The sequence below is a fragment of the Rhinolophus hipposideros genome (assembly GCF_964194185.1).
Source record: "Rhinolophus hipposideros genome assembly, chromosome: 8".
NCBI lineage: Eukaryota > Metazoa > Chordata > Mammalia > Chiroptera > Rhinolophidae > Rhinolophus > Rhinolophus hipposideros.
In genome coordinates this window covers 51,189,855-51,212,298 of record NC_138054.1, presented here as the reverse complement: position 1 = coordinate 51,212,298, position 22,444 = coordinate 51,189,855, and the positions used below count along the sequence as shown (strand labels likewise).

Genomic DNA, 22,444 nt, shown 5'->3' with positions numbered 1-22,444 from the left:
ATATCAGTATTTGGAAAATAGCAGATGGGACATCTTGGCTGTAGCACAGCGAACATATGTTTGGGTAGTACTGTTTCCCCGAAAATAAGGCCTAGTCAGGCCATCAGCTCTAATGCGTCTTTTGGAGCAAAAATTAATATAAGACCCGCGCTTATTTTACTATAAGACCGAGTCTTATATAATATTATATAATCTAGTATAACATAACATAACATAATATAATACCGGGTCTTATATTAATTTTTGCTCCAAAAGACGCATTAGAGCCGATGGTCCGGCTAGGTCTTATTTTTGGGGAAACAGAGTATTGGAAAATAACACTGAAGAGGTGTCCTATAGGCAAGATTTTGAAGGGCTTTAAATACCTAACTAAGGAATCTAAACTTAATCCTCAAGGAAATCGTGAAATACTGATGGCTTTTTTATAGGATGAATGATACCAACCATCCATCCATTCTCTCCCCACCATGCCAGTGGATTAAAGTACAGAGAAGATACCTAGTAGGCATCACAAATTTATATGCCTACAGGGCCCTTACAGATCATTCGGATAAATGAAATACGATGAAGAGTATTGGGGAATGCGATGCATTTGTAAGCTGATGCCCAATTTAAAAACATTCATATGTTAAAAAAAAAAATCAGTACTATGCTAGCCAAGCAAAATAGATCCATAGACTAGAATTGGCCTGTGTGCTGCTAATTTGTGACACTGTAAATTCTAAAGGGAGAGGTTGGCACTTATGTTGGTTAGGGTAAGTACTAGGCTGCTATAACAAAGAGACCAAAAAAAATACAGTGGTTAAAGTACATTGAAATCTATTTTTCTTTTTGGTAACTCTTCCAGATGATCAGGCTAATTTGGCAGAGTGGTTCTTCTCCACACTGTCATTCAGGTTCCCAGTTTCCTCCTGTCTTATTGCTCTGATATTCCATGGGCACTGTCTTTGTTTGCATAGTTGAAACTGTTCTATTACCATGTATCCCTGAAAATAAGACCTAACCGGAAAATAAGCCCTAGCATGATTTTTCAGGATGCTCATAATATAAAGTAAGCCCTACCATATTTCCTCGAAAATAAAACCAGGCCTTATATTAATTTTTGCTCCAAAAGACGTGTTAGGGCTTATTTTATATTACCAGCATCCTGAAAAAATCATGCTACGGCTTATTTTCTGGTTAGGGCTTATTTTCGGGGAAAACACGGTAGGTTGGTGCAAAAATAACTGTGGTTTAAAAGGTTAAAGATAGTTGCAAAAACCGCAATTACTTTTGCACCAACCTAATCGCTCCTAAAAAGAGAAAGAGGGCGTGTCTAGAGCAGGAATTTCATTTCAGGCAGAAGTTGATTGTATCACTTCCATTCACTTTACAGTAGTGGTCACTCCTAACTGTAAGTGAGGCTGGGAACCATGGATATGTCTGGATAACCAGAAGTCTCAGCATAAGAGGACATTACAATAGTCTTTGCTAGTTGTGAATGTTTTCCTAGAAAGGTTTTATAAAAAAACCCAATTTTAGACAAATACGTTACTGGAAATCTTGATGTGAACATCTTGCTTAACTGGGAATGTAAAAGTCCCGGAGACTAAAGACCTTGTGTTATTTCTTGTTATATCTCCAGGTCCTAGTACCGCACTTGCCATATAATAGGCATTCAAACAAATATGTGTTGAATCAAAGCAGTAAACCAAATATTGACTTTATCTTTATGGATATGGCAGAACAAACAAACAAAACACACACACACAAAAAAAACACCTGTATTGAATAACAGTACCTGAGCAGGGCAGGGAAATTTGGAGCTACAAAAGAAGGAACTCAGCACTACGTAAGTCCCATGAATATACTACTGAAACCTCTTTTTGATTCATCCTTCTTTTCAGCTAAGACTGCATTATTCCCATACTAATGACAGCTCCTTGATGTGTTATGATAAACCAGAATGACAACCATATTACAAATGCATTTATAACAATCCTTTTCATCTGAAAATCTCAAAACACCTCATCCATACTATTAGTTGGCAAATATCATTTCTTTGTTTTACAAGTTATCAAGCACAACTTTCTAGATATAGAAATATTTTAGTCTCATTGTCTTATACCAATCTTAATGTTTATCATAAGCAGGCTACCAATTGAAATTTCTTCCATCCCCCAAATTAATCACACAAACAGAACGTATGTGTATTTTTATTGCTGCTATGTTCTTTTGTAGTAGATGTCTGAATTTTTAGCATTTGTTTTAAATAAGTAATTACTCTTAAAATAAATATCTCAAATGTCATCACTGAATGGTAGAATAATTTAAATAGTCAACGTATAATCAAAAATCAGACCAAAATTTTAGAATGTGGGTTTACTGTGCCAGCAGGAATATACCCTCACCCCACAAAAACCTGCCTTCTGAGATATTCAAAATTAAAAGTATATAAGTAGCACATCATTGTAGATGGGATTTACATTGTGCTTTCGAGGGCCACCAAATAAGGGTGTCTCAAGTCACTCATCCGAATCACTGAATATTTATTACCCGACTAGAGTAAGGGTTTGTGCTGGACCCTGTGGGCAATATAAGATAATGAGACACAGCGCTGCCCTTGCCTGATTTGTTGTAGGAGTGTAGAGCTAAGACAGGTAAACAAATAACTGTCAGATAAAGCAGTAAGAGGCTATGCTGTAAGACAAGTAGAGCAGAAGTGCTGTTCAACTTAGCATTAGTGACTTGAGCACACCCGAAATGCACTGACTGAGGTCTAGGGGGCAGATGAAAGCTCCATTTGCTTTCCTTAGGTGGCTCATGAGCCAGTGGGGAGTTCCCAGAAGGAGAAATTAAAATTCCAGGGAGAAGTTGATGAAATAAACTTTCCTTTAGCAGGACAAGAACATAAGTTCTGTGAGAGCAGTTTGATCGAGATTTAGCTCAGGGCCTGCACATCCCAGGCAATCCCAAATATGTGGGGAACATGAAGGTGAGAATGAGGGAGCTCTTTTCCCTTTGAGTAGCCCAAGCATAGATAGGCCTGGTTATTGGCCTGTGTTTAACCAGTAATAAATAGAACCTTATTTACCAAGGGAGAATAGAATAGAGATACCTTCTTTGCGGTGACCTATGGATTGCGGTTGGTCCGCATCCATTAGCCAGATAAAATTTGATAATTTAGAACTGAGAGTCCTTTGGTATCCCAACAGGGCAAACAGAAATGCCATCTTGTGTATAAACTTTCCTCTTCAGATACATTTGTTCCACTTCGTGGACATTCAAACTTTCTTTATAGGCCAGCCCTCTGGATGGTTTGTTCCCAGCTGTTTCTTCCCCTGACCTCTGAACAGTTCTGCAAGGTTACCTGTCTTCTCTGCAAATCGAACTTTTTTTCCTTTCATGCCTGTTAAAAGGCAGATAGATGTTCAGTCTCTTCATGAGATGAAATGTAGTTCCCATATAATGGCATTTTCCATAACTGCTGATATCATCGAGGTAAAGAGAGCTGCTTTTCCTAACCACCCATAAAATAATTTAGTTTTTTATAGTTCTGCCTCTCCTAGAAAGCCTAATTTCTCCCCACTGTGAGTATGACTGACTCCAAGGTATTGAAATCTCTACTTTAATTGGGAATTCATTGAACAAGACTTCAGTGAATGAACTTTTTTAGCCATTTTATATAAAACGAAAAAGGATCTGCTCATTTCAATCTTCTCTACAATTGCTCCTGAACAGTAGTTCACAATTGGAGAGTCAGATCATTACGCAATCTGGCTTTTCATCTAAGATACTTAACAAAAGTATATGTTTTCCACTCATTTCTGAGAGACCCTATTCAAAATGTAAATCTTGGGACCTTTCGGGAATGTTTAATCAGCTTTCCAACTGAGGATCTTTTAAAACTGACATCTGAATTCAGAATTACCTAAACGTACCTTTTTATATTCTTTTCCATTTTTCTCTCATCTTGCAATGAAATAGAACACTCAGATTAGTGTTATTTCCCTGAAAGTCATTTTTATGATTTGGTTTGTGTTAGTGAGAATGAAATATTAATCTACTCAGGTTTGCTTAGTAATTACGTTAGCTGTGTCATTTTTCCATCATTTCTTAGATTTCATTTCTCGCTGCTGTCTTCCTTTAGAGTTCACCAGTGGTTTCCAAATAATTGGTGAAGGAACAAAACCATTTTCATAGTCATTTGAAGTTCCATGGCATGTTTACACAGACCTCTCCTTCGAGAGACATTATAAATATAGTCAAGGCTATCTGATAATTTCATAATACTGTGAAGAGATGGTTGCATCAGAATTTGTGAAATAATTCTACTCTTATTTTTATTTTTCTGGTTATTGTACAATCACACATATATTCCACCTTCTAAATTATACACATTCTACCAAAATAAGCCTTAGAAGGTAGGTTGCTGGGAGGGGAAGGATCAAATTGTTATTTTGTCATTGACTTTCTCAGGTTCACACAGATCCTAGTTTGTGCTTCAGACTAAATAATTTCTGTCTTTTTTTGGCCCTTTATGTTTATTAAATAATGCTGCCTTTCAACTCTGTTTTTATTTGGTCTCCCAAAGAATGAACCATTATCTCAACAATAGGACAGCCCCCAGACATTTTTCATCAGAGAACCTGATGGCATCTCCTTGATCAGAAGCTGTATCTAAAGGGATTGTCTATTCTGTCCTTGTTCTGTTTAGTTTGGAGGGACTCTTTGGATGGCTCATTTTAATAGTTTTAAAATACACACTGGCTTAGTTTTAGTTCAAACTGTATTGCTAGAGATGAGAGAGAGAATGAGATACAAAATAAAAAGTTCTGTCAATGTTTTTATAAAAAGGAAAATACACATATTGAGCACATTTGAGTTGTATTTCTTCAGAGGCATCTCTGGAGTGCTCACTGCATATCAGGCACTGTGTTAGGACCTGGGGGGCTGGAGACCCAGAAGATGCTCTTTCTCAAAGGCCTCATAGTCTAATAATGGAAAAAAGACAAAATTGCAGTAGTGTGCTAAGTCCTAGATGAGAGCTACCTGTATACGTAGTACAGCAGGTCAATATTGAGAAAAGAGAAAAGGAGGCATCCCCAGCAGTAGAGTAAACAGGGAGGGCTTTGCGAGAGAGGACAACAAAGCTGAGTCCTAAAGACAAGTAATAGGAATGACAGGAAGTCCAAATAAAGAGTTGGAAGGACCGGAAATCCAGGAAGAAGGAGCAGTGTGAGGGGAGAGGCTGAGCCACGACCATGTAGGAACATATATTCACTTAGGCCAAGGAGTACGGCTGGAAGCAAGAAATAAAAGATACAAAAAAAGAGCCCAGAGAGGAAAACACAGGCTACATGAAGGTTGCATGCCGCGTGAAGGAGTTTGTGCCGTACCCGGAACTCTCTGGGGGGTTCTCGCAAGATTTCTGACGGGGTATTCATCTCTGAACACATTGGGTTTATCTTAGATTCTCCAACACCTCATTCTTTCCCACCTCAGGGTCTTTGTACATGGTAAACTTGCTGCCTGAAGAGCTCTTCCCTCCTTCTTTTCCTGGCTGTTTCTTTAGCATCTTTTAGATGTCAGCTCTTAAGAGAGACCTTCCCTACCCATCCTTTCTAAAATTTTTCCTATTTGTTTCCTTCAGATCGTTTATACCATTTATAATTTTTTAAACAATTTGTTTTCCATTTTCAGCTGTCTAAATCATAGACTAAATTCCCTGAAAGTAGAGACTATATCTCAAACCCTTAGGCCAACACCTGGCCCATGGTAGGGACTCAGTAAATATTTATTGACTACATGAATGAATCATCAGATGTACCTTGTTAGTAAGACAGCTCTGGCTGCAGAGGGGAACATAGACTAGAGGAGAAGCCAAGACTGATGATGCTAGAGAACATAGATAGGAGGCTGGTGAGAACCGGTAGAGGCCTGAGCCATAGCCATAGGAGACAAGTGGAGCTGTACATGGAGTCAAGAAATAGGAAGAAATGGAATCAGTGAGGCTTAGGTGGATGTGGGTATGTATGAGGCAGGAGTCAGGGATGACAGCAAAATATAGAAAATGCGATGAACAGTGGATGGTTCATTGATGTCAGGAAGTCAAAAGAGTAAGAACAGGTTTTTGGGGAGAAGAAAATACTTTGAGCTTTGGACATGTTACGTCTGAGGATACCCGTGGGCTATCTAGAAAGAAATACGCAATAAACATTTGATTCATTTGTTTGGAACCCAGGAGAGAGATCTTGGCAAAAGATAAAGATTTGAGAGTCATTGGCCTATAGATTCATTCATCCACTCATTCAACAAATATTCATATATTAACCGCTTTGTCTCAGGCATTAAATACAGTGGAGAATGAAACGAACATTATTCTAGCTTTCACAAATATCACAGTTAACTCTGGGAGCTGATATCATGAAAATGGAGGCAATAACTTAGGAAATATATATACCAGGAGTGCCAAAAAAATGTATACACATTTTAAGAGATGATATCTGTGCTCAAGCAGTAGTTTGCCATAAGCAGAAGTGTCTGGACGCCAGTGGTAACCACTTTGAGCACCTCTTGTAATTGCAGAAGTCAAACGTGACTAGTATTCATCTTTTGTTATCGGTATATATTGAGTATCATAATTTTAATACAGTTTTCCTTTCTTAAAATGTGTATACATTTTTTTTGCTTTTTTGGGTCACCCTCTATATAATAAATGAATGAATCGTCAGATATATCTATTTATATCTATATGTATATATGTATAGATAATAAATGAATGAATCATCAGATATATCTATTTATATCTATATGTATATATGTATATATATGATGAGTATAAACCCTGGGGAACACCAACTTTATTTTTTTAAATTTTATTGGGGAACAGTGTGTTTCTCCAGGGCCTATCAGTTCCAAGTCATTGTCCTTCAATCTAGTTGTAGAGGGCACAGCTCAGTTCCAAGTCCAGTCACCGTTTTCAATCTTAGTTGCAGGGGTTGCACCCCACCATCCCATGTGGGAATTGAACTGGCAACCTTGTTGTTGACAGCTCGCGCTCTAACCAACTGAGGCATCCGGCCGCCCCTGTAGAATACCAACTTTTAAGAGGTGGACAAAGAAAAGGGGCCGTTGGAACAGGGGGCAGGTTTGAATGGATGAACACAAGGATTTTCCCCTCCCAAGCCTTTGTGTCAAACTTAGTTTTCAATATATATTGCTTGGTTTTTTGGTGGCAGGATTAAAGTACCTGTGCTCACATTCGCTCTGTACAGAAATTCATGTTAAGTTGTCCTTACAATAAGGAATTCCAAAGGTTGGAACTGAAACGAGTATCGGCCTGCAGGCAGGTGACACGCAGACAGAGATGAGCAAGAGCTGGAGATCAACCCAGATTTTCCTATTCAGCTACGAATTTCCTTTGTTACCTGTTTGAAGTCAACCTTAATGTACTCTGTGGCTGGATTTCCTTTGTTATGGTCTGTGGGATAAATGTGATGTGAACAGTGTCACAACAGAAAGAGATGTGATGGTCTGTTTTGCCAAGACCACGTTAGAGAATTTTTGTTGATTTATTTATTTTTACTTCTCAGTTCTCTTAATCCAAGAGACAACACTTCAGGCACTTCCCAAATAAGTCAACTAAGTACCTGGATGTGGGTTATTTGGGAGGTAAAATTTCTTAAGCAATTCTTCAAATGAAATTTTGCCTTTTTTAAAATTGTGGTTTATATACTTTTTTCTCTTTTTTAAAAAAAATTGAGATATAATTGACATAACATCAGGTGTACAACATGGTTTGCTGTATGGATATGTTTCGAAATGATCACCACAATAAGTCTTATTAACATCCATCACCACACATAGTGCCATTTTATTTTAAAAAGTAATTTATGATTATTGAGTATTCTAAAGTTGAGAGCTGTTAATCTAAAATATCATAGATTGTGTTTGATTTAAAAATTAACTGAAAATTTTCTTGTAAGTCCCAGTAAAAAAAATATTTCTTATGTGGAAGACCAATGTAACCAAAAGAAAAAGAATTTATAGGTCCATTTATAGTCTTCCAGAACATGGTGATTTTTTGCACGTGTTTATGTGCATGACGTTTAACGCATTTATTGGTACATAAACTATGCCATAGATAAACTTGCTTCCCTTTCATAGTGGGCTTTTGTTTATAACATAGATTTATTTATGAATTGTTTGTTATATATCCAGATTGGTCTGTTTTCTTATGTTGCATTTCTTAAAGGTGTGTTTTTTATTTCAAAGAACAGTTATTCTAAAATATCCTGTCAGCCAACAACTTTTCCTTTGGCCCTGATTTTAAAGCAGATGATTACACTAACTCTACACACATATCTTTCAACTGTGTTCTACCTCTGTGAGAGTCATAGAATGAGAAAACTTTAGAGCCAGAGAGGAAATGACATCTCATCAATTATATATTTCTTGCCATTTTTAAGTTTCATGTTCTTGAATATACTATAAAATAAATACGCAGTTGAAATAGATATATCAGATATCTTAAAGGAAATTATTATATGCAGCAAAAATGCAGTAAGTACAAAATTCAAAAACTTTTGATCCATTAGTTTATCTTTTCTTAAAAAAAAAATCAACCGACCCACAAAAACCTCGTGTTCTTGAAACAAATCTAAATTTTCATTTGTGCTCAAAAGAATTTGTTTTTATGTCTCAAGGGTTGGAGCTTGCTTATTGTAGTCTGGCTTTTCAAAGATTTACCCTGTGGTGCCTCTAGAATTGAAGAGAACATCTTTAAATCTTGTTTGATTTGAATGAATGGATAGCTAATCCCCATCAGATGTTTCTTTAAAGCATAATGTTTAAAAACTGTTATGGAATTTAGCTATCCTGGCTGATTCTTAGGTAGGCTGTTTTCATCCCAGTTTTTAAGGTCTCAGAGGCCAGCCAACGTAACCATTTATTTTAAATCGTCTTTTGTTTCAGATTTCCTGTTGAGGGTTTTTTTTTTTGTTTTTTTTTTTTACCATTTCAAAAGTCACACAGTTGTTGTGTCATAGCTTTCCATAACCTCCAGATTCAAACCAAAACAACAAAAAAACTACATATCTAAATGACTGTACCTTCCCACCGAAACTCGAACTAGAGCAGAATATGAAAGTAGACATTATATTTTTTAATCACAATGAAACTCATGTTTGGAATTCTTTTGCCAAATATCTTCTATTTATGACACTTTGTTTCTTTTGTTTTTGTTTCCCCAGGACATTTGGGCTTCCAGGACAGTTTTGTCACATCAGGTGTTTTTAGTGTGACTGAGCTAGTAAGAGTGTCACAGAGTAAGTATAATTTTGCTTTGATTTGGTACACATTTGCCTTTGGGTTGTGCTTACTTTCTGCCGAGGCCTCCTAGAAACATTAAGAGCTTTCAGAATCCCCTTTTCATCCACCCATTGGAAGACTTTTGCCATGAAGTTTGTTTAACAGCCAAGAATTTAAATCAGGAAAATTTGGTAATTTAATGTGAGGCATAGGGAAAGGCCTGAAATCCTGAGTGTCTCACATATTCCCTAGTTTGTTGTATGAACCTGGTTTTAAAAATTTCTGAGGCTTCCCTGATTTCTAAGAAATTCTTCATTAAAAAAAATTGTTTTTGACCTTTAAAGGATGCTAATGACCCCAGCATGAGTGACACAGTACAGCATGGTCATTACCAGCTTGTCAATAATCACCAACAACAGTGAATTAAGAGTACCTGTCACCACCCTGTTCCAGTGATCAAAGGGTCATTGATTGTATTTCTGCTATGACATAATCCAAACAGTTCAAGGAGAAGGCATAGGATATTGTCTCTCTCTCTCTCGCTCTCTCTCTCTCTCTCTCTCTCTCACACACACACACACACACACACACACACACACACACACACACAGAGTTCCCTTTCCTCAAAAACATCACTTTGTATTTATTTTAAAGCATGCCTATAATGATTATGTTCGAGATCCCAATAACAAGAAGAAAAAATATATACCAAATATTAAAATTTTTTATCACCCTCCTACTTCAAAATGCCACCTGTAGATAAACTTTACATTGTTAAAGTTGGTTTCAAGCTGAATCAAATCATTTGTGGAATAAGGCGGAGTAAAGGAATCTTTCCTTTTCAAGTTCATTGCCAGCACCACCACGACCCATTCACTGCATCACTGTCTTGCAAGATTGACAGAGTAAACCAGTCAATCTTATGGCAAGATGTCAGGTCAAGCAAGCCAAGGAACCCTGATCTCACAGTTTTGGATTCTGTCTGCTCTTATTTCATAAGGCTGGAAGACTCTACAGAATCCCAAAATGGGATGCAGGGTAGGGCAGGGGCTCTGGGCGAAAAGATAGGGATGTCTGTTGAGCAGTCACTATTGGCCAGACACTCTGCTAAGTTTTCATGTATGTTACATAAATTAATCCTTGCAGTAAACATGTCAGATAAGAAATTACTTTCATTTTTACAAATGAGTTAAACTGTGGGTCCATTGAAGTCGTTTGCCCAAAGTCAAATGGTGGGTAAATGGTTAAGCTAAATCTGTGTAATGCTAGAATCCGTGCTATTAGACTGGCCCAAGAGACCTGGAAGAAATCTACAATGTGAGGTACACAGAGAAAATAGCAGGAAGGTAACTGTGGATGTTAGAATTCTGGGAGCCAGGGACCCTTGGTTGCTGCAGGGGTGCCCTGGTGTACGGGGGGCCGGAACCCTAAGCAATGAGTCATTAGGAGTGACAGGTTGTGAGATAGAAGGGAGAACTTGCTGTCATATTATGAAATATGCTTAAAACACTAACGCCAGCCAGTGAAGTAGAGAATAGATTGCCTTGTTACTTGGAGGATACATGCTGCCCTAGCATAGCTGCTTAGCCAGTTAGTTGCCATAGACAAATAACAATGTGTGTGTGTGCGTGTGTGTACACTTTTTACTGTTTAGGAATTTTAAAAATGATCAGTCTCACATTTTTCTTGCAATTTAAAACTACTACTACTACTACTACTAATAATAATAATAATATATACTGTATATATCAGAGTGTAACTGTCATTGTGGCATTACAGGGAAATACATTTATTGAGCCCTTACTAGGATCTATACATAGCTTCAAGAGTGAAAATCCTTTGAACTCTAAGACTGGAGGACTAGACCTTTTTAATCTACCCTGACTGCTCTAATGGTTGCATTTAGTCTTCATTACCATCAGTGTCTTGAGGCCTAGGGGTTGTATGGAAGGCTCACGCTGCTCAGAACCATCCCCAGAATCTCATCCTTCTTCCAGTTTTTGTATGTTTTATATCCCAAGGCTTATCAGTTCCAAGCTTGATCAGACCTCCGTGCAGTCTATGATGGCATGGTTGCCAAGTGAATTCTAAACCTGCCTTCAAGACTGCCAGAGGGGATGGCCGGACCACAGATTGAATTTGCAGAGGGACCTGGTTTTGTTTTCCTGTCTGTTTAGGGGGTTGTGTTGCTGATGCCTGGCATCATGAGTGTCCTTCAGCTCTCGAATGCTTTTTGATTCTGCACACTGCTGCGTAATCGCTCTAGGACTCACTCACACATGGCCTCGTGCTGACTGAAACTGTTTGGCAAGAGTGGGGTTGGGCTGTGTCAGCTAAACCGTGGCTTTGGGCCAAACTGCCACCCAGGGCCCCTCCCTCTGGCAGGTCTTTAATCCAGGTTTGTCAGGGTACATGTCTCAAGATTGCCTTGGCTGCTGGAGAAAGGATCCCTCAGCTCAGGTTTCCTGACCCACACACCTTTCTGAAAGACTTCACACTCAAACCACATGAGGAAGTCAAAATTCTCAACCCGTCCTTGCAGTGCTGCACCCTCGGCCCGTATTGGAATAGCTAAGCATCCGTTTTAGAGGTGCGGCAGACACTTTTTACAGATGAATGGGGCCGGGTGCATTCTACAACCCTGAAATAGCAATAAGCTAACTGGCATATAAGCTGTTGTGATGTTACCCCTGTTAAGAGCATGATCCAACACTAATATGAAAAATCATAGTGGCTCGCGTTTCTCAAGCATGCACCGTGTACCAGGCATCGTCCTAGGCACTTTGTAAACATGATCTCATTCAGTCCTCCCAAGGTTGCTGCTCTTGTCCCTTTTTACAGATGGAGACTACAGTGCTCAGAGGTTAAGAAGCTTGCTCTTTTTACTTCCCTGTACTCAGCTAGCTGACTGCAGACATTTTTATCGTGACCTTTCCTATAACTGCATTATAAAACTAAACAGAATCCAAAGATTCGATGCTTTTGTTAAATAATTGTTTCTTGTTAGATATGATAAAGCTTTAAATTGTTAATTTGTGCCTTTAAAAAGGTTAAAACTATATTCATGTCAACCAAAACAAGTAAAACACTTAATTAAAAATTTTTTTCCTGAATGTGTTTTCTGGTATGATTTTTTTTTTTTTTAAATGAATAGATTGTTTTCAGAGCAGTTTTAGTTGTATGGTTTTTGGTCAACAGAACATACAGAATTTCAAAATACCCCCAATACAATTTTCCCTATTATAACATCTTTTGTTAGTGTGGTCCATTTGTTACAATTGATGAGCAGATATTGACACATTATATTAGCTAAATCCATAGTTTACGTTAGAGTTCACTCTTTATATTGGACCATCTGGGTGTTTTGACAAATGCATGAGGACATGTGTCCATTATTACAGGATCATACAGAATAGTTTCACTTCTCTAAAAATCACCTGTGCTCCAGCTATTTCTCTCCCACTCCCCCAACCAGTAATCTTTTAAATCCTTATGTAGTTTTGTCTGTTACCCTCATGTTTTTAATGGCATCAGTGTCTTCGAATTTCTTCCACCGTGTTCCACATTTTTTCTTAACTCCTCTTACCTAGCCCAGCCCCATGAGTGCCCCCAACCACATCCAACTGTGACCACGTATATGGCCTGGAAATTTCACATGACTGGTGGCCTTAGCTTGAAATTTTTCCTTTTCCTGGCTATTTAGTATTCAATTTTTAAATTTGCTGATATAAATATTTACTTTCCCCAGGTTTCCAGTTTCTGTTTTTAGTTTTCCTACTTTTAAATTTAAGAGAGGAGGGAGGTGCTATTTCAGTATTTCCTCATGAGGATTCCCTGAAATAACTATGTGCTAAGTTTGTTGTTTATAGTCATGTCACTACAGGGTGGCAATGGCAGAGGAACTCAAGGGAAAGCTGCTAGCTTAGCCTCACACATGTAGAGGTGAGGGTCAGGCTACAAGGTTATTGCACTGATCAGAGCACAGAGCTGTTGAAATCCGGGGCTTCTGCTGCTCTTTCCCACTAATTCCCGTCTCACCCTTGCCTCCTGCCTTTTAATTTTTTTTTTAATTATCTGGAGTCCATGAAAGGCAAGAAAGTAGAGTCCTGTTTCTCTAAGCAGCAAAGAAAGTACTGTAGCATAAAAGTAAATGTATATTTGTTCTCTTCCTACCTTTCCCCCCATGGGATAGGACCATCTGAAAGTTGTTCTAGTTATTTATTACTTTCTCCCAGGGGAGAGAGGACCACTATTCAGACCACTAGACACTGTGCCAGAGAGAAAAAGAGAAGTTGCCTCTGTTTTGGGGGAAGGGGTTTACAAGTGTTAACAATGCGGTTCAGAATCACTGAAGTTGTTTTAGCCTAATACTGTGAGGAGACAGGAACCATCTGTTGAAATGACTCTTACACGATGCTGCATTTTCAAACAAAGACTTCGAGCAGCATTTTCAGATGGGTCTCTTTGCCATGAAGTTGCCACAAAGAGAGCCCACTCTACTAGCTGCTAAATGATGCTGCTTAGATAGCTCTCTCAGTCAGCACCCACTCTTGTTTATTTTCTACCAGTGTTTTCCTCCAAGTGTGTGCTCTGAGGCTGTCAAATAAGCCCTCCTGGTACAAACCCAGAAAATCCTCCCGAAAAATCTACTACTTCTGCCCATTTCCTTCTAAAGTGCTGACTGTTTTACTTGAAGTTGGTGGAGTGACTCTCAAACCCTAAATACTTCACTGGGAAAGAGGAAAACCACAAATACACACAGGCCATTGTGACTCTGGCCTGGCGGGTTCTAGTTTTCCAGCAGTGGTTTGTACACCCGAGCCGGCTGCAAGGGTTAAGTCAACTTTGCGGCTGTGGATGACTTCATAGCCCTGGAATTTTGAAAAGCCAGGGTTCTCAGTACACTGTGGCAAGCCTTAGAGTCTTTGGGTGTGAAAACCACTCTCAGTTACCCAGACTGATTTTTTGGTTCCTGTTGCGCTGCTGCAGAATCTATTAAAATCCAGCAGCTGAATTGTCCTGGCGCTGCCACAAAGCTGGGCTGCTGGGTGGCTACAGGATTCCCGAGCTGTTTGTCAATGGAGAGTGGGAGTGAATGGAGCCAGGCATATGCCTCAGCCTGGCATGAGGTGGCACCCTAGTGGCTGTTTTCTGCCTTAGACATGTGGACTATTTCTGTATTCTCACACAGGAATCGTCGTTAAGATCCAAATTTCTTTTTTTAAGTCTTTGGGGCTGTTGTATGTCTTTGAGTCCCCATAGCCATACACTTGGATTTTCTGGTCTGCTCTTTAGTATGACCTATTGACAATATTCTAACCTGGCATGACGGAGCTACTACAACAGAATTAACTCAGTTACAAGGTACTATAAGCAAATGAAGCTCTTTGATAGGAGCGAGATGACACTTAAACATTACAAAATGCTTTTGCAAAGGACTCATCAGGAAATTGGTATAGGATAAGAGATTCCAGATGTCCAGTTCTTTGGGGGTACTATTTAAATAGTTACAGTGTTTTAGATCTTTATTAAAGTGAACTACATTTGAAACTTTCTTTTCTGCACAAGTGGCCTGTTGGTTCTCCTCTGTTAAGTAACACGATAGCTATGATCACTGTATGGAAATTAATTTTAAAAATAGGTTATATTCTTCAGCAAGCTCTCCTTTTGAAAGAAACCATTTGGGCTTGAGCATTAAAGGAAGAAACAAAAAGATGATAATAAAAAATAGACTGCAGTCCTAGCATGAACAGTTGCTGTGACCTTGCCTTTTGTTTGCCATTACACAATTCAATGGCAGTCCACTCAAACTATGCTCTCGATCAATATCCTATTAAAGCAGCACAAAAAGTCCCCATAAACTTAGTGGTTAGCTATGTTTATAAATGGAACTTGGCATAATTAGATGGTCAATAGCAAGCTCTACTAGTAATTTTAAAATGAACGTCACACATGTTCCATCTGTAGAAGTCAATGGCACCTCTTCCAGAGATTTTAAAGAAAATCTGTTAAGGTATGGAATAGAAAACACTGATTAGCCCCATGTATTTTTCTCACTTTGCCTGTCTAAGCCACCTTATCCTTAATATATTATGACATTGCAAATGTTTCATTTTCTAGTTTTAATCAATCCTTCATAGAGAGATAAAATAATAAATATTGCCATACTCGTAGAAAGAAAAATGCCAGTCTGGCTGGCTTAATTTAGTGGGTTTCCTCTACTATAATCCAATAAAATTTCAAAATAAATACTGAAATTGAATTAGCTCAGAATATTTTGTTATATAATTTTTTTTTCTTTTAATTTTATTGACATAGTTGGGGTGAATGTTTGGACAGTAAAGCTGGCAGCAAATGGAAAAGACTGGTAGTAATAGGAATTTTTGTCAGACTTCTCTTTCTTCTGAATCCCAGTCACAATATGGGTGGCCAAATACGATTTTTCTTTCCCTAGTCTCCTCGCCCAATAGAGAAAGAGACACAAAGGGAGAGGTGACCCACCCTTACTTACAAACTGAAATGTGCATATACCTTGTGTTCAATGTGCCCTGGTAGTGGTCTTATGACCACCATGTTGGCTGAAATTAGAACTATGGTAAGAATAAGCTTATGACATCAGCCAACTCATCAGTCCACACTATGCCTGAAAGTCCAGTCCTTTTTGTTATACTCATATTCCTATAACCTTCCTGGTTAGAGATGGCAGTGAGAATTCTCATGGCAGGATTTAGGGGGACTTGTGTTCTCTGTTCTTAGCTAAAGCTTTTGCTAAATTTACCAAACTATGAGCATTTTTTTGTAAATTTGACTCAGGGAGAAGCAGAAAACGTAATACCTTGACGTACATACTGATTTGTTATGACCTGTATTAGTATGTTCATCTATTTCTAATCCTTTCTAGGTGATTCGTTGGTTAGCCTTCTTATGTGTGATATATTATATAAAAGCTATATGAAAGATGGCAGCATGACATCATAAAAAATGTCTAGGATGTAGAGTTGGGGATTTGGCTCTGCCAACTTGTTGACTATATGACTTTATGGCAGTATTTAACTCTTGTCAGCTGTGTTCTTCTCATAGGTAACAATCATTCATTCAATCAACAAATATTTTTTAAGTACCAACTATGTGCTGGGTCTAAGTCTGAGTTCTGGAAATAGTAATATCTCTCGAGTGTTTTGAGAATTAAGTGAGAGAATGTCAAGTATCTAGCATAGTGTATACTCAGCAATATACGATTATTATTGAACACAGCCTGTGTCCCCGATCTTTCACTGTGTCCTCACAGCTGATCCTTGGGCTGATCACAATATCAGAAAATTTATTAGAAATGTGTGTGTGTGTGTGTGTGTGTGTGTGTGTGTCTGTATGCCTTTTGTGTGTGCTTGTGTGTCTCTCTCCGTGTGTGTGTGTGTGTATATACACATTTAAAAGGACTGATGTTAGAATTCATGTTTTAAAAATCAGTGTATGAGAAGGGCTATTCTAGTGACCTCTTCAAATTAATTGTAATAGAATAAGAACATGGTAATAGATCTAATTTACCTGTTTTAGGGAGCCAGAAAATTCTTATTCCTTAAGTTTTCAGCAAAAGCCTATGCTTCTGCATTATTCTGGAATCCTCTCTTCTAGGGTATCTAATGGATAACAAGATGTTTTAAAATTCTCAATCTAACACCGACACATTAACAATTTTTTAAGTGGCTAGCCGCACCTTGATCATTTTTATCAGAGTTTTTTAAAGTAGTACTTAGTTCTAAAATATTTGAAAAATTTGCTTTGTCGCAAATTATGGACATAAACACTCCCTGTGAGTAACTGGAGCATGCTGAAGGTCCTTACTGACAATGGATTTTAGTAAACTTTTATTTATGCATTCATAAGCCTCAGTTGTTTAAGAACAGATATTTACTCGGTACCATTGGGGAACTAACAGGCATTTTTCGGATTTCTAAATCCTACATTACCCCATAATAAGCCCACAGATATATTATCCTAGCCACCTCTTGCTGATTGCAAACACTCTACAGGGTTAGCGACCCTGTAGGCATGTCTAGGATGAGATGGGTAGAGTCCACACTCAGCAAAGCCTCACTAGAGGTCAGAGTCTAGAACTGAGTTAGTCCAGCATATGATTGATACGAATACATATTAGGATTTTTCAGTAGATGGAGGACAAAAAAAAAAAAAATCAAACAGTTCTCGGTGACAGTACTGAGAACTATTATTGTAAGTAGCTGCATTTGCACGTTGTTGGGATAGGACTCTGTTGATATAGTTTGGTTTCCTAATAGTTAATGGTCAGATAGTCCCAGTGCACTGTTGGCTAAGGGGCTTATGTTTAGAAGTCCTTCCCAGGTTTATAGATCATTGTGGTGAAAAGACCTCTTAGGCCATCAAATTCATCCCCTGTCAGGGAAGACCTAATCCCATGGCCGAGGCTGTATCAGATACTAAACGGGGACCACATTTGACCTCAACCAAAAGCTAAGATGAGATGATACTCTAAAATGCAGAAAATCAATTTCGGTCCCAAAGGCAGAAGCCACTAATGCAAGAGATCAGTCAGCTTTGCTCTCCCCACAGTGGATTGCTCTGCGAGACCGAGTGTTAGGCCCTTTATCCGGTGAAGCACTGGCTGACACTTGTGACTCAAGACCTGTAAAAGCAAAGAAGTGAGAAGGGAAACAATGAGCTTGAGCTTTGCCAGTTAAGTGGTAGGAGATAATTATTTTTCTATTTCAGTCTTGTTGAATTCATCTCCCAGTAGTTGATGACAAAGGAAAAACAGGGAGACTGAAACTGTGGGTTTTACCTTTGCTTGTTTGGGCAGATATATAGAGACATTGGGTTCAAATCCCCGCTCTGCCATTTATTTAGTTGTGTGATCTTAATCATGGAACTTCACAACTAATTTTCTCATTTGTCAATGAGAATAATACAAGTACATATTCCAGTGACCCCTTCAAAATTAATAGTTGTAACAGAGTTAGAACATGTTAATACTAGATCTAAAATACAAATACATAGTCCATGGTGATGCAGCAAGGATGAAGTAATTCCGGTAAAAGACCTTGCACGTTGTCTGGCACAAAATAAATGCTCAGTAAATATTAGTTCTTGTCTATTGTTCATTAACAAGCTCGTATAATTTTAGTTTGATTCAGGAAATATTTGTTGCATGTGTGCTATATGAAACACCCTGCACTATGTGCTGAGGAGAATCCAAAAATAAGTAGGAAGCAGGTACTTTCTTGATAGAGTGGATATCTAAGTTTCTTCAGGCCCAAGACTGAGCTTTCTTTAAGGCAATAAAGCGTCTAAATATATTTATTTTACAAATTGAACTCATAAGAATTATCTATCAAAGATAAACCATCTCCATGATTCAGAGTGGGGAGGAAGGTGGTATCAGTGAATTGTTCCTATTTTAGTAAAAAAAAAAAAACAAAGCATTTTTAGAAATAAAAATTCCTCTGTTTACCTCCTCTGCCACCGTAAACACATATTCCATAACTTGTGTCCACAATACATGGATGTGTGAAAACGGTGCTCCGTCTGTGTTAGCAGGTGCTTTTGATGGGGGTAAACATTCTGCTGGCTTTTGGCACCTAATGCTACATTTTGTCAAAAACATTGCTTAAATCTTATAAGAGCAGGGAAGTTTATTTTCACATAGGGGGAATCCTCGTTTCCGTTCAGAGCCTTTCTTTTATGTTTCCATTCTGGAAAACCATACCCCCCTAGCCCACATTTGGCCAGACCTTTCAGAAAGGAAACGTTGAAAAAGGAGATCAGCACAGGGTGTCCAGACCAGAAATCTGCTTGGCAAAGGAGTTGCTGAAGACTTTGGCGTACGAGCTGCAGAGAAAGTACCTTTATGATTGATTTCCATTCAAGTCAGACTGGCTGCAGTGTGGTCATTTTTCTAACCCGTAACTGCTCACACTGCAGCACTCTGCTATCTGCAGGGTGTCTGAATTATGGCAGTCCATGTCCCTGTTACCTCTTACACAAATGACTTCCACTGGTTTCTTTTTCCATGCAAATTCATCAGTTTTACAGCCCCTTGTAGCCATAGTCAGGAAACTCGGGCCGAAAGCACAAATTGATAAAATGAGTTAATTTTACTCTACTTATTTTTTCTTTCTGAAAGCTCTCTCTCATAGGCAGTGTTCAGGAAGCATATTGCGGTAAAAGGAAGATAACAAAGAAGTTGAATTTTCTTGCACAAATTACATTCCAAGTTAATTCCTTTTAACGATGATTCCAGATTTGCTTGAGTTTTCATAGCATTGTGCGTTTTACAACTGTGTCTTTGATAGAAAGACGAACAAGTATTTTCCCATGTTCACTCCTTTTGTGCCAGTGACATGGACTTTCTCACAAGATCTTTGCCACTAGAATGCAAAACAACATGAAACTGTGCTGGGCGCATGGAACTCTGTGCTGTTGTTGGACCTTAACCTGCCCCCTCTCCCCCGCTGCTGTCATAAAGTACAAATTCCCTAAGTCTCAGTGAGTACATAGATTATGTAATCTGGAGAGAAATACACCTCTTTCTTTTTTTTCAATAGTTATTTTATAAGTTGGAAATGGAGTGCTAAATCCTGATAGTCTTTTTTTTTCTTTTTTCTTTTTTTTTTTTTTAGGGGAAGGGGTACCTATTGGCCATTTCTGTATTCTTTAGTTACCATGCACATTTGAGGAAGGGGCAACTATGATCATTAATCTGTAAAAGGGAAACCCACCGAGGGCAGGGTTTTTATGTCTTGTCCACCAACGGATCATAAGCATCTAGAGCAGTGCCTGGCCCATTAAGCATCTAGAACAGTGCCTGAATTTTATTGAATGCAGCCTCTCAGAGGCTGTGTGCCATCAGCAGTAGGCTGGCTACACTAGTCGTTTAGTTAATGCTCCTGCTGATTCCTGTTGGACAAACTGTAAACTCAGTGCACTGTCATCTCCCAGGCAGAGGAGCTTGAAAATTTGGATAAATTTTTTTTTTCCCCTCATCCTCTCTTTCCAACAATGCAAGCCTGAGCAGATTGTCTCTGGTGGATGGCAGAAGTTCAATAACCACAACCTTATCCAACTACTAATGCGTACGAAGAGCAGGTCATTAAGAGGGTTGGCTACTAAAGTAACCCCTTTCTTCCAATAGCCCACATTACTATAATGATTCCTTAATAGCAAACCATTTATTAAGAAATGACACAAAGACTACATTCTACTCATGGCAGGGAAGCAGGGGGTGGGGGATGAATGATTTAGAAATAACATCTGGAGAGACAATTTCCAAAAGTTATCCTTTTGAGAAAAACTCCTTGGTGGAACAAAATCCACAAAAAGTTCACATTAGAGTAATTGCAATACTGCTTAAGAAAGTTGAGGAGCGAGTCCTTACTACTTATATATATCTGTAGATTTCTAAGTTTCATTTATATTACTTAAAATTTGGCAGGGGGGTATAAATGGAGAGGGTAGTTATTTACTCTCCTTAATTCAAAGCATATTTGTTGATTATCAGCTATGTGTACAAAACTATGGTGAGCTGTTTAGGAATACAAAAGGGGCTGTAGGAGCTGTAGGATTAAAGTCATCTGGAATAACCCTCTGACTTCAGGAACTACGAAAGTTACTTAACCTCTTTGTGCCTCAGTTCCTTCCTACTGGTGGTATGAGGATTAAATGGGATGATGTGCTTAAAGTTCTTAGCCCAGTGTCTGGCCCATGAAGGATGCTTAATAAATGTTAGTCCTTGTTATTGTGGTGGTGATGGCAATAGCAATGGGCGGTGGTGATTTTTCATCTTTATCATAATTGTTATTAGAATTATAAAGTCCAAAGAGTTTAAATGACTTAAACCAAGTTACACAGGTTGATACTGGCAGGGCTGGAGCAATCTCTCCCAGACCCAGACCGGCACTTTATCTATGCCCTAGGATATCTATCTATCTTTACAACCCTCAAAGTGCACTCAGTCTGGTTGGAGAGAAAATGTTATGTATGAGATAATTAAAGAATGATAAAGGCTACGATCAAGTACAAATGGGGCAAAATCAGGTTTCACAGTATTTAGAACACACAGGAAGGGCTGTGGTTGGTCCAATCCTTCCGTAACATCCCCACGTTTGATTGGCAGTGGCTACCTAATCTTTGTAACACACCAGACGGTGGTTAGTCAGCAGCTTCAGAAGCTCACCATGACATCCTGGGCAGACATTGGATAAGTCACTTAACCCTTGACAACTTTTAGTTCCCTAATTTGCAGGATGTACTGCCATTATTAGCTAAGAAGCGCATTGTATTACATACATCTTATTGACACTTTATATGTATTAGAATAATATGATCATTTGCTTATTTATGCCTTCATAGTGCACAACTAGGAACAGGTCTTTTACACTGTTTACTAACCTGGAAGAGGTGACAGATATCCATTGTGAAAATTCTACTTTCTTTCTTGACAGCATGGTTTAGGCCTCCATCCCCTCTTGCTAGGACTCCTGAATCAACCTACCAATTGATTTCCCCACCTCCAGAGTCTAAGTCCCCTTTTGTGCATTCTGTGTGCTGTTGACATATTACCACCATTTTTCACATGCAATATTTTCACTTCTCTACTCAGAAACTGTCACAGATCAATCACGTTACATCCTACCTCCAAACTTATGTACATACTTTGTCTTTTGCCTAGAAACTGTATCCTATCTTCTTCTCTGCCTCTTACTCCTAACCATCCTTGAGGGCTTAAGCACCAACTCTTCCTGAAATCAGCCCTATTTCTGATCCCACAAGCCAATGTGATCTGTTACTCCTTTGAACGTTCCTAATACATTTTTGTATTTCTCCTATGAGATACTCGGGTATTATTTTATCATTTCACTAGTTTGTAAACCTTATGGGGAGAGAGATACTATATACCTTTTTATCATCTCAAGTTTCGGGCAAATATTGCATATGAGAGTCAAGGTGGTGCAGAGGCAAAAGCACAAGTCTTAGAGTCAGACCTCCCTGAATTTTAATCTGGCTTTCCGCCCCCCACTCTTTCTTGCCTTTCTATAATCCAGAGCAAGTGATATAACCTCATTCTGCAGCTTAGTTCTTCTCATCTAGAAAATGTACTTCCCTGAAAAGGTTGTTTTGAGGA

General features: G+C 38.6%; 1 protein-coding gene across 13 annotated transcripts in view; it reads left to right on the top strand.

Annotated features, from left to right (window-relative positions):
- The window catches only part of NFIA (nuclear factor I A), a gene marked incomplete at its 3' end in the record, with an annotated part of 555,825 nt that overhangs the window by 432,640 nt on the left and 100,741 nt on the right, over positions 1-22,444 (top strand). For 10 of the 13 annotated variants that reach the window (XM_081056507.1, XM_081056517.1, XM_081056514.1 and 7 more), the window contains exon 4: positions 9,234-9,308. The exons of the other annotated variants lie outside the window; for them this stretch is intronic. In XM_081056507.1, coding sequence (XP_080912633.1) covers positions 9,234-9,308 — 75 coding nt within the window. The remainder of the gene's footprint in view (positions 1-9,233; positions 9,309-22,444) is intronic. 13 annotated transcript variants of the gene reach the window in all.